At 46.4% G+C, this 18,555-nt stretch overlaps 1 protein-coding gene across 1 annotated transcript; it reads left to right on the top strand.

The window, feature by feature from the left end:
• Window positions 1–1,125: 1,125 nt before the first annotated feature.
• LOC308084458 (uncharacterized protein) lies at window positions 1,126–14,394 on the top strand (the record flags this gene model as incomplete). The annotated part of the gene is made up of 6 exons (XM_080427123.1): window positions 1,126–1,609; window positions 2,914–3,033; window positions 5,181–7,161; window positions 9,160–9,468; window positions 10,550–11,022; window positions 13,016–14,394. 6 exons carry the CDS (start codon window positions 1,126–1,128, stop codon window positions 14,332–14,334), a joined length of 4,686 nt encoding a protein of 1,561 aa, XP_080283249.1. The 3' UTR covers window positions 14,335–14,394.
• Window positions 14,395–18,555: the final 4,161 nt, after the last annotated feature.

Raw genomic sequence — 18,555 nt, 5'->3', positions numbered from 1 at the left:
TTTATTAAATACACTCGAGATGCATATTTATATGTAAATGCATATGTATGTATGTATAATATGTTTACATATTTATATGTATAAATATAAATATCTCTCAGTATGTTTTGCGCGTGCATGTATTTCTCCCCGCCTGCAGTTCCAGCTTTGGCCACTGGGGTGGCAGCTTTAATGTTTCTCAGCAACTCTGGGGGCTTGGGTTCAACAGACAGACGCTACATTTGTATTCTTAGGATGAGCGGGGCGAGGGGGCGCTTGTTTTGTTTTAGGACAACCCGACGGAGGCCTGAATGGGACTTATTGAGCCATGAGAGCCAGGCACCGCCGAGCGAGCTTAGGCGAGCGAGTCGCCGTGCCAAGCGCTGCGAAGTCCACTAGAGCCGACTCAGCGCCGTCCGAGTTCTGATGACCCGATAGGGACAGAGTAGTAGATCCTCGTCAACCTCCCCTAGTGTCTCAGCCTCCGACATGTCAACACCGCCCCGCGCGGTCCGAGTGAACACAGCCGAGCGCTCCCTACCCCCTTCTTAGCCAATCATAGCCCTGAAACATGACTGTCATATCATGACAGTCATGGCGGAACTTCAACCTGGTTTTGGCACTTTCTCCATTTACAACCCGTACATATACATAAACGTTCACATTTACAATATAAAGTGCTGAACCCACGGCCACAGAAGTAGCAAGTTGAAACGGGTGGGTCTAAGTACCCGTATCTTCCGTATTGTTCAATAAACAAGCATTTTAATCCGATCGGTGGCCATTTTCTTTGAATTTTCTCCATATGCTTTCAACTACGCGACCCTATCGGTTGGGAGGTGTATTGCACTCTGATACATTATAACTGTATGAGAGAATGGCCGTCAATCGGATTAAAATGCTTTTTTATTGAACAATACGTAAGAAACGGGTACTTAGACCCACCCGTTTCAACTTGTAACATCCGTGGCCGTGGGGTCAGCGCTTTATATTTGTAATCTGAACGTTAACGTAGATGTACGGTCTGTATACAAGGAGAAAGTGCCACGTGAACCATGGCTTAGCCAATCAGAAGCCTCGTCTCGCCCCGCTCATGCTAGGAACACAAATAGCTCCAGACGGAGGAGGAGGCTCTGCTCTCTAAACATGGCCGCCGCTGCTGTAGGGTGGCCACGGTCCTCTCCTCCCCCGGAGGAAGACCCACCGCCGGGGGAGGAAGACCCACCGGGAGGAGCGGCAGAGCCGGAGAACCGCGACATGTGCTTAGAACCAGAACCAGAACCAGAACCAGAAGCAGAACCAGAGGCTCCAGCAGAACGCAGAGGGACCGGTGGGTCCAGCAGCCCTCCGCCGGGCTCCCTGCCCCGGCAGCCCGGGGCAGGGAGCCCCTCCGCCGGCCTGGAGCCGCGGAGCAGCCCCGTGGAGCAGGAGGAGGAGGAGGAGGAGGAGGCTGGACGTGCTGCCCAGTGTGATCCACTGGAGAAACGCGAGGACCACCGGGCCTCACCGCGGACCCCCGGGGCTCCCCGGGCCGGGGGGTCCACCTCCTCCTCCTCCTCCTCCCTGGGAGCTGGGTGCTCCGGATCCGAGGAAGAGGAGGAGGAGGAGGAGGAAGCCGCTATGGATACGGGTCTGTCTGTCTGTCTGTCTGTCTGTCTGCTAACGTAGTTGGATAGTGATTTCTGCTGGTGCCTGACGTTAGCATTGAAGCTAATGCTAATTGTAATGCTGTTTGACACACTGTGTGTGTGTGTGTGTGTGTGTGTGTGTGTGTGTTTCAACTGTGAAAGTGTACAAATGGAGCCACATGGAGCATGTGTTTCAGTTTGTACTATGACTACTACTCTCTCTTTAAGTTAAGAGACGCTACACTGTGTGTGTGTGTGTGTGTGCGCGCGCGCGTGCCTGAGTGTGCATGTGTGCCGTTTGTTTACATAATGTAGGCCAAGCTGCATTGATGTTGTTCACGTCACGTGACCAGAGCAGTGCTGTTCAGTTGGACCACGTGATGAACACAGTCTGTCTGTGAGGTTATGAGGGTAAAGAGTGTAAAATGCTTTATAAACTAAAGGCTCCATTTACCATTTAAAGCAGTGGTTCTCAACCTGTGGGTCGGGACCCTGAGGGTGGTCCCCAGTCCCACAGGATTTTTGGGGGGGTCCCCACATGATTTTGGGGGGGTCCCTCCCTCCCCAGTGAAGTGACCATTTAAGGTCGTGTGTGTGTGTGTGTGTGTGTGTGTGTGTGTGTGTGTGTGAGATCTGCCAGTTTGAACGCAGAATTATGATGCTTTCTCTGAACCCATTCAATCCAGGAACAGATCTACAAATGTCTTCTAAACCCTAACAGGTTTCTGAAAAACCTTTGTTGTTGTAATATCAGTGGTGTTTCTGTTTCCAAACCTTTTCATGTCAAGGACCCCCAAAATTACAAAATTAAAGTCACCAGAAACAGGGGTGTGTGTTTTGAATGAGTCTTAATGTGGTTAAAATGGAGTTTGAAGTTAGTGTCACAAACAAACACTCGATAGATTAAACCTTTTTAACTAATTGAGTGCCAGATTATTATTTTTTTACGTTTTGTTGATTCGTTTTTGTTCTTTTTCATACTCATAGGTAGTACAATTGAGTGCCAGAATTGCCAGAATTATTTCTATATTATGTTGTCCCAGTGCCAGAGTTTTTTTCAAAGTAAAAAAAAAGTGCTTAGGAAGCGAGATACAGCCTTTTTCAGTTATACGTTAAACAAGGAGTGTTCAGATATCTTGGGTTCTGAACATGTTAAAAAAAAAACACGTCAAACACGTCATTGGCACGTTGCGCCATAGCGGTAAAAACACGTGAAACACGTTAATGGCACTCAATGAGTTCTTAACAAAAACAACCAAAAAAACATATTTTTTTAAATCCATGTTTCTTCTCTTCCCTCTACCAGACTGTAGCAGTGATGGGGGGAAACCTGAAGCTCCACAGATGGACTCACTGATTGAAGACATATCTGATGAAGATACAGACTCCACCCACAAACACAACCCCCCCTCTGATGCAGAGAAAGGTGAGGTGATTGGTACGTTGATTCACAAAAATGTATGATTATGCATAAACATATTTTTCTGTGTGTTTTGAAATGAACCTGGGCAGTAAGGCCTGTTTCACTGTATCATTGTATAGAGCACAGAAGTCCTGACGTCACTCGTTCATCCCCAGGTTCGTAAAGTAATTTCTCTATGGAGAATAACATTGGGTCATCTTAGAATCGTCTCGTATAAGAATTGTGGTCCAAAAATAAACAAACTGTCTCTGCGATATTGTCAGGGAGGAGATTCTGTATCGTTTATGATAGTCAGTCACTTATATTTGATACAGTCTATTTCTGGCGAAAATTTAACTAATTCGGCGGATGTAACATTATCGTTTTCTCACCGTCAGTTGTTGCTTCATATCCATAAGAGTCAAACCGCCGGGGTCATTTGTTTATTTTTGGAACACAGTTCTTATTTGACGCGATATTAACACATTGATTGCCAAGATCGCATCGATGCGTTCTTCGCTTGAATGCCAGCAATTCAAAAGAACGCATTGATGCGTTCTTTTGAATTTTCATTGTTTAATCTGTGATCGCACAGCTCTGTTTATTTCTCATCAGCACTTTCGTTTTCCACTTACGTCACACTCACCCGGAGCCGGATGTAAAAAAAAATATCATTTCCGGGTCACATTGTTTTTCTCCGGTCATTTTCGGCCAGAATAGGGAAAAACACGTTTTTTCACACGGTATAAAAAACAAACGGACGGCTCAACTTCTGTTTTCTTTGGTCCGGGTGACTAACAGTCATCGTCGTAGTGTATCACATCGTTTTCAGGCCGATCAGCGGATCAGGGATTGTCGAAAACATAACATCCGGTGAATGACAGGATATGACGTGGGCCTGTTTGGGAGGGGGCGAGCGAGGTGATCAATGTGTGGATTTGCTGCTCTCTACTGGTGGAACTGTCGTATGTGCTTAACACCACAATCAGAGAATTTATTTGAATGAAAAATTACAAAATTAAAAAATTAAAAAACACGCAAATTGCGGGCACAGGGGTGAGTACATTATGAATAAACTCTGGCAGTCAATGTGTTAAATACGTCTATGGGGATTCAGAATGGGGGTGGAAAACCGCGAACCAGGTAGACAAACCTAGGATGTGTAAATTACGTCAGACTTCGGTGCTCTATTTGTAAGGATTGCCAACTGCTTGTTCCTTGTGTTATGTAGTTTATGTTGTGATTGTTTGATTGACCACAATAAGCCTTACGGCTTTATTGTGTTTTTATTCCTGGTGATATTTTGTCATGGAAAGGCTGATGTGCTCTTTTTAAACACCAAATGCATTCATTCATTCAGTCACTGCCATCTGAGCAAAAGACAATTTATTAGACCGTACATATGATAGCAGTACAGTGCATGCATGTGAAAAAAATGCAGAATTGTTTTTGTTTTGTTCAAAACACAGATGAGGGATTGATTAGCATTTGGCTACACTGCCAACACAACACTAGTGATATAGCACTGTAGTTATAAATCAAATTGTTGTAATGCGATGCATTTGTATGTGACTTTGTTATGGTCCAAAGGTACGGTTCAGTATTACAGTATATGCAGCGCAGTGGTGGAAAAAGTACTCAAATTCTTTACTTAAGTAAAAGTACCAATACTGCAATATAAAAATACTCTGTTACAAGTAAAAGTCCAGAATTAAACATTTACTTGAGTAAAAGTACAAAAGTATTGGCATCAAAATGTACTTAAAAGTACCAAAAGTAAAAGTACTAAATATTTGAAAATAGCCTAGGTATAAAATAGGTTTAAAGTGGTTAATGTATGTTTCATTATATCATAATTTATATCTGAAAAGTAACTAGTAACCAAAGTTTTCAAGTAAATGTAGTGGAGTAAAAGTACAATATTTGCCTCTGAGATGTAGTGGAGTAAAAGTATTGGAAATTGGAAATACTCAAGTAAAGTACAAATACCTCAAAATTGTACTTAAGGACAGTACTTAAGTAAATATACTTAGTTACTTTCCACCACTGTATAATGCAGGCAGTCCTAAGATATTTTCATAATGTTAAAATATGCCCCCCCCCCCCTTTGAAAGAAGTCTTTAGTGACAAATAAAACGTGATTCATGGTGGTTCTTGTGGTGGTTGAACAGGTGCAGTTAAAGGCGTGGCTGAAGAACGGAACGGCGAAGGAGTGGACGCCGGTAAAGAAACCCCCGAACCCCCCGCTGTGGAGAAAGGCCTCGTCAAAGACAAAGACGCCGTCAGTGAGCCGGAAGCTGAAGCTGAAGCGGTCGACGGTAAAGAAACCCCACCCGCCCACGCAGAGAAAAGCACGGGTGATAAAGACGCGGTTCGCGGCCCCCCGGAACGCGAGGCGGTCGACGGGACGGCTGTGGAGGAAATGGAAGCGGCCGACGAGGAGGAGGAGGAGGAGAAAGAGGTGGAAGGCGGCGTGGAGGAGGAGGAAGAGGAGGAGGAGGAGGAGCCGGTGGCAGAAGAAGAAGAAGAAGAAGAAGAAGAATCCCCCGTGAAGCGGAGGAGAAGGAGTCTCCAGTGCAAGGAGTGTGGGATGAAGTTCTCCCGGCGGGAGATGTACAACCTCCACCGCTACTCGCACACGCACCAGGACGAGCTGGACCCGCTCACCTGTAAGGAGTGCGGCCAGAGCTTCCAGCACCGCAGCGGCCTGGTCAAGCACCGCAGCGAGCACCGCGAGGAGAAGGAGGAGCAGCAGCAGCAGCAGCTCCTCCTCCTGTCTCCTCCTCCCGGCAAGGAGGCGCCTCCCACCACCAGAGAGGTGAGGACTCTGTCGTTCAAGTGCGCCACGTGTGAGAAGTTCTTCTCCACGGTGGAGAAGATGAGGTCCCACGGCTGCGGCTCCTCCGCCGCTGGCGCCGGCGCCGCCCCGGAGAAGCCGTACCACTGCCCGCTGTGCCGCCAGGAGTTCGGCTTCAAGAGCTCGGTGACCAGGCACATGCAGAGCCACTCGCTGGAGAGCGTGTTCACGTGCCAGGAGTGCCACCGGGCCTTCTCCGACAGCGTGGCCCTGCGCCACCACCAGCGCTGCCACGCCGTCCTGAAGCCCTACGAGTGCCCCGACTGCGGCGCGGCGTTCAAGTACCACTCCGTCATGGAGGACCACCGGCGCCGGCACTGGGAGAACATGCGCTCCCACCAGTGTGGCACCTGCGGCAAGTCCTTCAAGTACAGCAGCCTCCTGCACCAGCACCAGTACCTGCACACGGGGCAGAAGCCCTTCCGTTGCCCCGACTGCGGCAAGACCTTCGCCTTTGCCCAGAACATGAAGGCGCACTGTCGCCAGCACAGGCTGCACGGCGCCGTCCTGCCCCTCTCCGCCGCCGCCCGGTCCAGGAAGCGGCAGGCTCCCGCGTCCGTCCACGAGACGTACAGAGGACCGGGGAAGGAGAACGCCAACCGGGGCGTGTCTGCGGCGGCGGCGGCGGCGGCGCCGAGACGTGCGTACGACTGCCCCCTGTGTCCTCAGGTCTGCCATTCTCCCGCCGACCTCAGGGGTCACATGCAGATCCACGAGGCCGAGTTCGAGACCCTGGACAACGCGGTGCTGGGCAAAGAGACGCCGCCCGTCGAGAGCGAGGGCAAGCGAGGTTTGAACTGGGAGGAAGGGCACACCTGTCCACACTGTCCCAGTACCTTTCGAGACGAGCCCATGTTGTTCGGGCATCTGCTGCGGGCCCACAACTCGTCCGCGCACTACCTGAAGCAGATGAGGCCGGTGAGGGGCAAGCCGGGGACCACCCACAAGGTCGTTAACCTCAGCACCGGCAACGTGAAGGGCAAGTGGAGGCCCGACGCCGCCAGCAGCAAGACCTACAAGTGTCCCGAGTGCGCCAAGACGTTCCGCCACCGCTCCGTCTTGGAGCTGCACATGCGCATCCACTCCAAGGACAAGCCCTACCGCTGCAAAGAGTGCGGCAAGAGCTTCCGCTTCAGCAGCTACCTGCAGCAGCACCTCATCATCCACACGGGCAAGAAGCCCTACAAGTGTCCCGACTGCGGCAAGGACTTTGCCTTCCTGCAGAACATGCGGACGCACCAGAAGCTGCACCAGGAGAAACCCTACCGCTGCACCAGCTGCCGCAAAGGTTACAGGTGAAAACCCCGCCTCCTCTTCGGGAAACGCTACCCTTCCTCTTCTCCTTGCCTACTTGTTGTTAACCAGTTGTACGAGCTCTTTGTCTTATTGTTTTATTGGATCTTGTTTATTCGATGCACTTATTTGTTTTAGCTCTTGCTCGTTTGATTTTCCTATTTGTCTCATCTGTTTAAAGGTAGGGTAAGTGATTTTCTTTGGTTAAAATAAGTGTTAAAAAAAGCACTATATTGTGATAGTACTCATTGCTATAGAGTGTTTGTTCAGTATTAGGAGTCTCCTTGTCTCTCCAGCTCTTTATTAAACAGAAAATGCATTTTCGTTTCAGTTTCATTTCCAATTTTATCCAATCAGGATAGAGAACTCAATCAGGATATAGATTAAACAAGTGAAATTGGAAGTGATGACACTAAGAAATGAGCAGGCAAAATTTGAACCGGAACACTATACAAATTAAGCTCAAAAATTTGTACTTTCTCCTGATTGGCTGATTTTGACACCTACCGAAAAATTTATTTTCTGTTTATTAAAGAGCTGGAGAGACGGGGAGACTCCTGTTACTGAACAAACACTCTATAGCAATGATTACTATCACAATATAGAGCTTTAACCTTTTAACAAAATACTTTTTGTTTTAACCCAAAAATATCACTTACCCTTTAACCCATTTTGGGGCGGGAACCCTCTTGTTGCTATGTACAGTATATAGCAACATCATTTTATTTGTAATATTTGAATACATATTTGAAGTTTTTCAGAAAACGTAGGTCAGGATTTAGAAGGCGTTTTTAGAATCAGCTTCAGGTCTAAATGGGTTTAGAAAGCAGGTAGCTGATATATTGCACTTTTACCTTAGCTCTAGGTATGCTCTAGTTGCTTGTTTTAGAAGAGAATGCACTTAACACATCGGGTGCCGGCGTTTTATTAAAACAGATTACTTTGAGTACCAGAGATCTCACACCGTTTGTAACGCTGTGCTGTTTATAGCCGTGGACTCCACGGCGAGCACCCACACGCAAACAATGGATGCGTGCACGACGACCGATGGTCCTGGCTAACGCCTGGAACAATAACGTCTCTCACGCGAGTCGCCATTACGGAGTAATCGTCCATCGGAAAATGACTCGTTTTCCCCACTGTAAAAAGTTTCGGAGCTGCAGAGGTTTTTATCAAGGAGATAGAACGGGAGCGGACGGGGAGCCATGTTTTTTGGCACGGTGATCCATCTGTCCCTTCCTTCTCAGAGTCACCGTGGGTGATTCCAGAGCTGCGCTAGCCAACCCCCCCCCCCCCCCCCCCTTGTGGATAAAAAAATAAAAAAATAAAGATTGATAACACAGGTTTTTACCGTGTTCGGAACCTATGCGCTACTCTTTGAAAACACAGTTTTTACCGTGTTTGGCACCCGATGTGTTACGACTTCTGGTGATTTGTGGTTTTCTTGCCTACCTATGTTGAATGCACTTATTGTAAGTCTCTTTGGATTAACCCATTAAGACCTGGAACTGTGTCATTTTTAGATTTGAGCTAAAAAAGCATTATTTTACACTTTGAGCTATTCAAAAATAGCAGATCTACAAGATCATAGCCGCGCTACGAGCTTGTAGATCTGCTATTTTTGAAAAATCGTGAAAAATGTGCGCAAATCTTTGAATATATATATTTTTAAAGCGAAACATTTTAACTCAAATCTTTGCTTCTGGGGGTCCCTGGAACAAAATATTTTGATGGGGGTCCGCGGCCAAATACATATCATTTTGGGGGTCCTGGACATGAAAAAGATTGAGCACCACTGATATAGAAACATACGTTTTTCAGAAAACTGTTGAGATTTAGGAGACATGTAGAATCGGCTTCAGGTCTCAATGGGTTAAAGCGTCTGCTAAATGACTGTAATGACTGTAATGTAATGACTGTAATGACTGTAATGTAATGACTGTAATGTAATGACTGTAATGTAATGACTGTAATGTAACGTAATGTAATGTAATGTACAGCGACGAGGAGCAGCTCCGGCAGCACATGCTGTCGCACACAGGCGAGAAGCCGCACAAGTGTCACCTCTGCGACAAGAGCTTTGCGCTGGCCTACCTGCTCCGCGACCACATGAACACGCACACGGGCGAGAGGCCGCACCGCTGCGAGGAGTGCCACAAGTCCTTCTCCTGGTTCACCAGCCTCCTCGTGCACCAGAAGATCCACACGCGCAAGCAGCAGGGCTACGGCGCCGGCCCGTACGCCGGCTCCTCCTCCTCCTCCTCCTCCTTTTCGTCCGGCAGGAGGCCCGGGGGGGCGCCGTCCGAATGGTAGGCCTGTCACAATTATTGCATCATCGTCTATAAAAAGCAATTATGTTTGCATGATCGTGATAATCGTTTCCATGTTGGATTTTTTTTTTTTCAAATATAAAAAAAAAAGCAGAAATAGCTGATCTACAAGCTTACAACGCGTGACGCGTTGTAAGCTTGTAGATCAGCTATTTCTGCTTTTCTTTTTACATGTATAAAATTATTAAATATGTCTATAATTTCTTTGTATATTTAACCCATTAAGACCTGAGGCCGATTCTTATTAATGTCTTCTAAATCCTAACAGTTTTCTGAAAAACGTGCGTTTCTATATCAGAGGTTCTCAAACCTTTTCATGTCAAGGACCCCCAGAATGATATGTATTTGGCCGCCGACCCCCATCTCACAATATTTTGTTCCAGGGACGACCCCCCCCCCCTCCCTCCCCGCAGAAGCAAAGATTTGTGTTAAAAATGTTCGCTTTAAAAGAATATAAATATATTAATTTGTACACATTTTCTCAATTAAAAAAAAATAGCAGATCTACAAGCTCGTTGCGCGGCACTCGGTGCCGTGCTATGAGCTTGTAGATCTGCTATTTTTGAATAGCCAAAGTGTAAAATAATGCTTATTTTTTTAAGCTCAAATCAAAAAGTGACACAGATGCGTCCCGGGTCTTAAGAAAGAAAAAACAAAACAAAAAAAAACATTTTTTATTTTTTTTGACCCAAAGACCAAGGAGATATGATTTGTTGAAGATCTAGACTCCTATCCACTTCCTTGTTAACTTAAAACTTAAAAATGTTGTATCTCAGCTCCTGAGTACTTTTTTTTTTCAATGTAAAAACCCTGGCATGAAACTGCAAAAAATCTGAAATAATTCTGGCAGTCAATGTGTTAATGGGTTAAGTTGTTTGTCATATCTGTGCAAATCTTTGATAACGAAGCCTAAAAGGCTCACATAAATGTTTTTTGTATTCATTATGTTCCAATGTTCAACGGCCAAAGCACACAATTAAATCGTTAACCGCAATTATTTGAGTGACAATTAATCGCCAACTTGGATTTGTAACGGTGACATCCCTACCCAATGGTCCAGGTCGGCGGGCGAAGGCGTGGCGATGCCTCAGCAGCAGCAGCCTCCTCCTCCTCCTCCTCCTCCGTTTCAGCTTCCTTCAATGAGAGACCATGAGTGGCAGAACCACCGGGCAGCAGCACCACAGCAGCCACCACGGCCCCCCGTGCCCCCCCCCGGGCAGATGGAGCTGCAGGACAGGCAGCAGCAGCAGGAGGAGGAGGAGGAGGGGGGGGGTCGCCCCCTGACGCCGGTCCAGTGGAAGGTGGACGGCGGGGAGGTGATGCCGGCGCCTCAGCCGGCGCAACAACAGACCCAACAGACCCAACAGACCCAACAGACCCAACAGAGCCAACAGACCCAACAGACCCAACAGAGCCACACCACGGCAGCAGCGGCGCTGCATCAGCCGGAGCCAGGGCAGCACCAGAGGAGAGCGGACTGGCTCTCTCATTCTGACAGCCTGGAGTCCACACACACTAAAGACAACGCAACAGGTGTGTGGGAACTACACACACACACGCACACACACACACACACACACACACACACACACACACACACACACACACACACACGTTTGAAATATTTATTTATGTCCACATAACAAGAAGTACAAGAATGTACAAAGGACATAAACACTGCCAGTGCAGTCAGATGAAGGGGAAACAGCCAGTTACAAAGTGCATGTAAAGCAGAGCAACGTTACATACGAAACTAAAGATGTCATCCTTGTGGAACACAGCGGACAACAATCATGGGTAAAGGAAGCAACGCCTCCTCCAAATTGAGCAGCTTCCTATTAGAGTTGCACCGATACCGATACCGTATCGGTATCGGCTACCGATATGACTTATTTCACGTATCGGATATCGGACATGACATAACCGATCCACATTCCGATAAAAAAAAGTAAAATCTGCTTCTTAATACAATTTTAAGAAGCAGCTAAGTATGCACATTGTTTTAATTTATTATTTGTAGGTATTTTCTTTTGGTGATAGATCATAGTGTATTTGTTTTTTTTTCTACTGTTATTGTACTTTAAAATATTCAGTAATAAATGTCTTTAATTGAAAGGTAATGCATTTTTTTTTGTATTTAAAGTTTTGCTCGGATATCGGCATATATATCGGATATCGAAAAATATCCTAATTGATATATCGGATCGGAATTGAAAAAACCTGTATCGGTGCATCTCTACTTCCTATAATAGCGGATATAGAGCGCACGCACGCACGCACACGCGCGCGCACACACACACACACACACACACACACACATACACACACACGAACACACACACACACTAAAGACAACACAACAGGTGTGTAGGAACTAACACAAACTAATACACACTAAAGAGAACACAATAAGTGTGTAGGAACTGTCACAATTAATATATATCGCCTGATTGCAATTTAGTTGAGATGATTGCAAATATTTTATAACGTCTAATTTGTAATATTGTCTCATCTCTGTTCTCTGTCCAAAACTGTTAGTTTTCAGGATTCAAATAAAAAAATTGCAAGAATAGATCTACAAGCTCGGTTCGAGCTTATAGATCTGCTATTTATTTATGACACTTGTGTGTAGTATGATCAAGTAGGGGCATTCATTTACAAAATACACAAAGTTAAAATATGGAGATAGGAAACGGAAATGCAATTTTTATTCATATATTAGTTTAATACCAAAAATAATTAACAATAATTAACCCATTAATACCTGGAACGCATCTGTGTCACTTTAGATTTCTTTGGCTATTCAAAAATAGCAGATATACAAGCTCATAGCGCGGCACCGAGTGCCGCGCTACGAGCTTGTAGATCTGCTATTTTTGAAAAATCATGACATTTTTTTTTTCCCCCGACTTTTTTTAGGATTTAAATTTTTTTAGACGCGGCCTCAGGTCTTAACACATTGCATGCCAGTCGCGTAGATCTACGCGAACCTATTTAAAGCCGCAGCGTGCCAGTCGCGTAGATCTACGCGAACCGCCGATTCCCATGTTAAGTGCCCCAGGTGCACTTTCCGAATTTTTTTGATCCATTTCCGTTTCCGGTTTCCGGTTGGAAACGGAATTATTCGGGTTCCGGTTTTTTCGATCGTATCCGCTTCCTGTCTGGGATCCTGTTTAAAACTCGATTTTCTCTGGTTGTTGTTTTTCTCCTCGCTGATCACTGTTTACCGTTTATCGGCTGTAGCTTCAAGATGGCGGCACGGATTTGGAAACTGTTTTCGCTGGTTGTTTCTCACGGATCCGCTGTGTGTTTAGAACCAAATGAACGCGCACTTTTAACTTATTTAGCGAGGTCTGTGGCGACATGAAAAAAACTAAAAAACAACAATAAAACGCTGGCACTGGTGAGTACATTATGAGATTAAACTCTGGCATGGAATGTGTTAATGGGTTAAAACGTTCATCGCAATTATTTGTACGACAATTAACTGTTGACTAACATGTCTATGATGGTGACAACCCTCCAGGTGAGCCAAACAGACCCAGCCCTCCAGCGCCGAGCGACGCAGAGCAGCACCGGCAGCCCAAGCACCAGAGTGACGCCGTTCCCACGCCGGCAGCGCTGCTGGCCTCCACCAGCTCCACGCCCGGCTCCATGCCCGCCTCCCTGCTGCCACACGACTTCCCCGTGTCTCTGTCCTACCTGGACGGAGGGGCGGCGGCGCTCTGGAGCCTAAGACCCCCCCCCGCCCACATGGTGCCGGCCTCACGAAGCTCGCCCAACACGCTCGGCCAAGAGCTTCACCTGCCCAACTGGTCGAGTGCTGCCGCCGCCGCCGCCATGTCGGCGCCAAAGCCCGCCAGCGAGTCGTCCTCCTCCTCCTCCTCCTCCTCCGCGGCCCCTAAGAAGGACGACGGTAGTCTGGGGGAATCGAGTAAGCCAGAAAGCCAGTCAGAAAAGCCCCGGAACGGCGGGTTCGAGCCGCAGAAACGGAGGGCTCCTCCGGACGCGGCCGCCGTGGCGTCCACCTCGGCGCAGCCGGACCAAAGCGGCGGCGCGTCCGGTTCGGCCCCCGCTCCTCCTCCTCCTCCTCCGGGGCTGGTCCCGTGGGACTTCCATTCCGTTGTTCCGAAGACTCTGAGCTCCGTCGGCAACGTGGTCGGCGGCGCTCCGGCCGGCTGGCTCGGCGCTCAGCAGGTCCCCTTCGCCATACAGTACGAGCCGCCGCGCTTCCCCCCGCACGGCGCCGGCGGCGGCGCCGTCGGGACGACGGTGTGGGGCTTCCAGGCACGGCCTCCCCATCCGGGCCTGCTCAGCGGACCGCTCAGGCCGCCGGGGGGGGCCGCCGGCGTAGGGGAGCTGCAGCAGCAGCAGCGCCAACAACCCATGGTAACGGGCACTCAGATTATCATCAATCAGCCGTCTCCCTTTTTCTCCCCCTCGCTCGCCCCGCTCCCCCCTCTGGCTTTGCCTGGCTCCTCCCACCCTCTTCACTCTGTGGCGGTGGGCGCTCTGCCCCGACACCCACAGCAACACCCAAATATCTTTTTCACACCGCAGGCGGTGCTGGGCGGTGACCGACCCCCGCCGGCGCTCCACGTGCCCCACCAGACCCTGTCCCTGCCTCAGCAGCTGGCGGTGGCCGCCGCGGCGGCGACGGCGGCGCGGACAGACGCTCACAAAGCGGCGGCGGCGGCGGCGGCGGCGGCGGCGGCGGGAGGGGGAGGCGGCCGGCTGCCTTTCGCCCCGGAGCGGCTGCTTCAGTGCATGATATGCGGCGGCTCTCTGCCCAGCGAGCTGGATCTACAGCTGCACTACCTGCAACACGCACAGGGGAAGATGTGACCGCTTTTTTAAACCGCATTAAGACTGGGAACGCATCTGTGTGACATTTTTTAGATTTCTTTGGGGCTATTCAAAAATAACAGATCTACAAGCTGGTAGCACGGCACCGAGTGCCGCGCTACCAGCTTGTAGATTTTGTAGATTTTGTAGATTTTTTGGTGGTAAAATCGTGGATATTTTTTTGCAAATCTTTGAATATATATATATATATATATATATATATATATCTGCCATTTTTTTTATATATATATATATATATATCTGCTATTTTTTTTTATATATATATATATATATATATATATATATATATATATATATATATATATATCCAACGATATATTTGTAACTCAAATCTTTGCTTCTGGGGATTCTACAAATGTCTTCTAAATCCAGTTTAAAAATAAAAATACGTATGTTGCTATAATCAGTGGTTCTCAAACGTTTTCATGTGGAGGACCACCCAAAATGATATATATTATGTATTTGCCCGTGGACCCCCATCTCAAAACATTTTGTTCCAGGGACCCCCAGAAGTTGTAACGGAGTTAAAAATGTTCGCTTTAAAAAATATATATATATATTCAAAGATTTGCACACATTTTCCACGATCTTTCAAAAAAAATAGCAGATCTACAAGTTCATGGCGCTATGAGCTTGTAGATCTGCTATTTTTGAATAGCCCAAAGAAATCTTGAAATGACACACACAGGTGCGTTCCCGGTCTTAAAGGGTTAAATACAAGAGACACACACACACACACACACACATTCATACACAAAAAATTTTTTTTTGCTTAGTTTGTTTTTAGAAGTTCTTTCCAACACAGCCTGGTTTTTATGTAAGCCTTCCTTTTATCTAGCGTGTAAGAACGTAGGTTTGATAAATGAGCGAGAGGCTTGTTTAGTGATGCAAAAAAAAAAAAACACAATTAGTTGAATTGTCTTGGTAGTCATTAAAAGCATCTCTGGGCTTCATACTAGACTGTGTTCAGGGTGTTTCTTTTTGGTTTGGAATAAGGTGTGTGTGTGTTACTGTTATATGCATGTGTCCTAGTCTGGTGAGTTGCCCCTCCTGCCTCCGTGTGTTAGGAGGACCCCCTGGGCTAAATATGCCTTAACCCATGAAGACCTGGAACGCATCTGTGTCATTTTTAGATTTCTTTAGGCTATTCAAAAATAGCAGATCTACAAGCTCGTAGCGCGGCACCGAGTGCCGCGCTACGAGCTTGTAGATCTGCTATTTTTGTAAAATCGTGAAAATTTGTGCAAATCTTTGAATATATATATTTTTTAAAGCGTCAGGATTTAGAAAACATTTTTTTCATTGGCCTCAGGTCTTAATGGGTTAATACAGTGGCGGAGCGTCCGGGGAGGCCGGGCCGCGAGCCTGGAGGGCCCAGGCCGTCAGATAATAAATCGGTAAAATCAGGCAAAAATAAGAATTAAACAACATAACCCTACCCTAACCCTAAAACCGAAATAAAGTGACAAAAAGCCCCCCAAAAAGTGACCGAATCCGCCCAAAACCCGCAAAATTTGGCGCGGGATGTGCACGTGCAAGGGGGGCCTGATCACTGTGCTGTGCCTCCCGGCCCGGCTTTGAGTTGTTCCGCCACTGGGTTAATACATTATAATCGTCCTCTATAACTAAAATGTAAAATTAAAAACACCTTTTAATGTTTTATTTATTTTAGAAACGGTTCATCTTTCACTCCATAGGGACAACGCCCGTCGCAAGTTGATGATGTCATTTATCCATGTGTGGTCCCAGCCCTATGGAATTTATGGAATGCATGTGCAAAAAAAAACATATTTAAAATATTGATTTGATGCTCATATTAACACATCACCCGCCAAAGACGCAGATCTGCGTTCTATTATCAAATTATATATGTTTTGAAAATTCCACAAGGACTCAGACCCCCAGAATGATATGTATTTGTCTGCCGACCCCCAGGGACCCCCCCCCCCCCCCAGAAGCAAAGAATAGAGTTACAAATGTTCGCTTTAAACAATATGTATTCAAAGATTCGCACACTTTCACGATTTTTCAAAAATAGCCAAAGTGTAAAATAATGCTTTTTAGCTCAAATCAAAAAGTGACACAGATGCGTTCCAGGTCTTAATGGGTTAAGTTAGTTTTTATATTCACGTTCGCATTCCATAAGTTCTATAGGGCTAGAGTTAGACCACACATAGACAAAATGACATCATCAACTTGCGACGGGCTTTGCCCCTGTTGAGTGAAAGATGAACCATTTATAAAATAAATAAAACATTTAAAGTGTTTTTGAATTTTACATTTTAGTCATAGAGGACAATTATAATGTATTAAAGCATATTTGGCTTATTAGCCAGGGATCCTTTTCAAGTTCATCCAAACGTTCAACCGAACCTCATCACCAGGACGGGTGGCAGAACAACGGGTTCAGATCTCCGCCGCATCTCTCGGTCGTAGCCAATGAAAATTTGGTTTTAGACAATATCAGTACTTTTATAGTTCTGCTTTCACCGTCATCTTGTTTCTCTTCATACAGTAGATATATATATATGTATATGTGTATTATGTGCCTTCCCAGTCTGCATGTCTGCTGTCTTGGTATTCTTCTAGGCCTAGTTTGTGCTAAAGGTTAGACCAGTGGTTCTCAACCTGTGGGTCTGATTTTTTTTTTGGGGGGGGGGCACGTGATTTCGGGGGGGGGGGGGGGTCCCCAGATGACCGTAAAGTGAAAGAAAGAAATGAAAAAATACCATTACTGCATCAAAAGTAATCAACAGACTATACTACAAAAAGTGGTCAAACATTTGGCCAAATTGTCAAATAAAGAGGCAAAAGAGGCTTGTATATTTTCACTATTTATCGAAGTCAATCTAAATGTAATGCCTCCTACAAAGTGCTTGTCAGGGTGGGGGGTCCCCAGTTCAAAATCTAATATGATTATTTTGGGGGGTCCCCAGTTCAAAATCTAATATGATTATTTTGGGGGGTCCCCAGTTCAAACATGATTATTTTGGGGGGTCCCCAGTTCAAATATCATTCTTTTGAGGGGGTCCCCAGTTTAAATATGATTATTTTGGGGGGTCCCCAGTTCAGATATGATTTATTTTGGGGGGTCGCGGCCTGAAAGGGTTGAGAACCTCTGGGTTGGACCAGTGATTCCGTGGGGATGTTGCAGTTGGACCCCAAATGATTGGCAAAACACTAAAGATTTTAATGACAATATAATATTAACAAATGAATAAATCAAGGTATTTTTCTTTCAAATCTTTTCATTGTAAATAGGAACTTAAAGTATATTACGTTAGTTCCATTGATCCAAGCCGGAAAACACATCTGATTGATCATGAAAATAATCATGCTCTGAAAATGCATGCGGCCCACCCCCATACTGACCACTTAACAGGTGGTTAAGTGGTCAGTATGGGTGGGCTGTGAACACCTTTCCAGATTTTCAAGTGGGCCCTGATCCAAGGAAGCTCATTTAAGGAAGGGACGCCGGGGATGCGTCATGGCGCTCATGGGTGGCAAACCTCGGCCCGGAAGTTCAATGAAATGCATGGCAGTGAATGGCGCCGGCTGGACACAGCTCAAACACTATTTATGAACGATTGCGACCGTTGTCATATAATGGGTTCAGGAATATAAAAGAAGACATACTGTTTCACAGGTTGTTTTCTTGCTTTTCCAGGTGCACAGCACATCATTTTATTGAGGCGTCTAAACGGCGACAGGTCTCGTTTCTGTCTTTGGAGGTATCGCGAGATTTGGTTGCGAGACAGGAAATGGTGGACCTCGTGATACTTGGTACGTTCAGAAACGTACTTTGTGATCTTTAGATCAGGGGTCTTCAACAGGGGGTCCTCAGAGTTACTACAGGGGGTCCGCCAAATCTTTGTGTTATGATTTTCTTTTTTTTACCTTAACCACTTGAGCCCTAATATCCCTTTTCTGAGGAGAACTTGAGCCAAAAATAGCAGATCTACAAGCTCACAATGCCTCGCGCTGCGAGGCGTTGTGAGCTTGTAGATCTGCTATTTTTGGCAAAGAGGCGTAGAGGGAAAAAGAGCAGACCAAGTGAACAATTTTTTTAAAATCTGAAACACAATTTTATACAATATAGAGTAGGGGGTCCCTGCTTCATCTCTCTCTCAGCTAGGGGGTCCTTGGCCTGAAAACGTTGAAGACCCCTGCTTTAGATACCTCTATAACATTATACAGTGT

This window comes from Gymnoscopelus braueri, assembly GCF_963280865.1.
Source record: "Gymnoscopelus braueri genome assembly, chromosome: 4".
Lineage (NCBI taxonomy): Eukaryota > Metazoa > Chordata > Actinopteri > Myctophiformes > Myctophidae > Gymnoscopelus > Gymnoscopelus braueri.
Note: the sequence above shows the minus strand (reverse complement) of the source record. Positions and strands in the feature narration are given on the sequence as shown.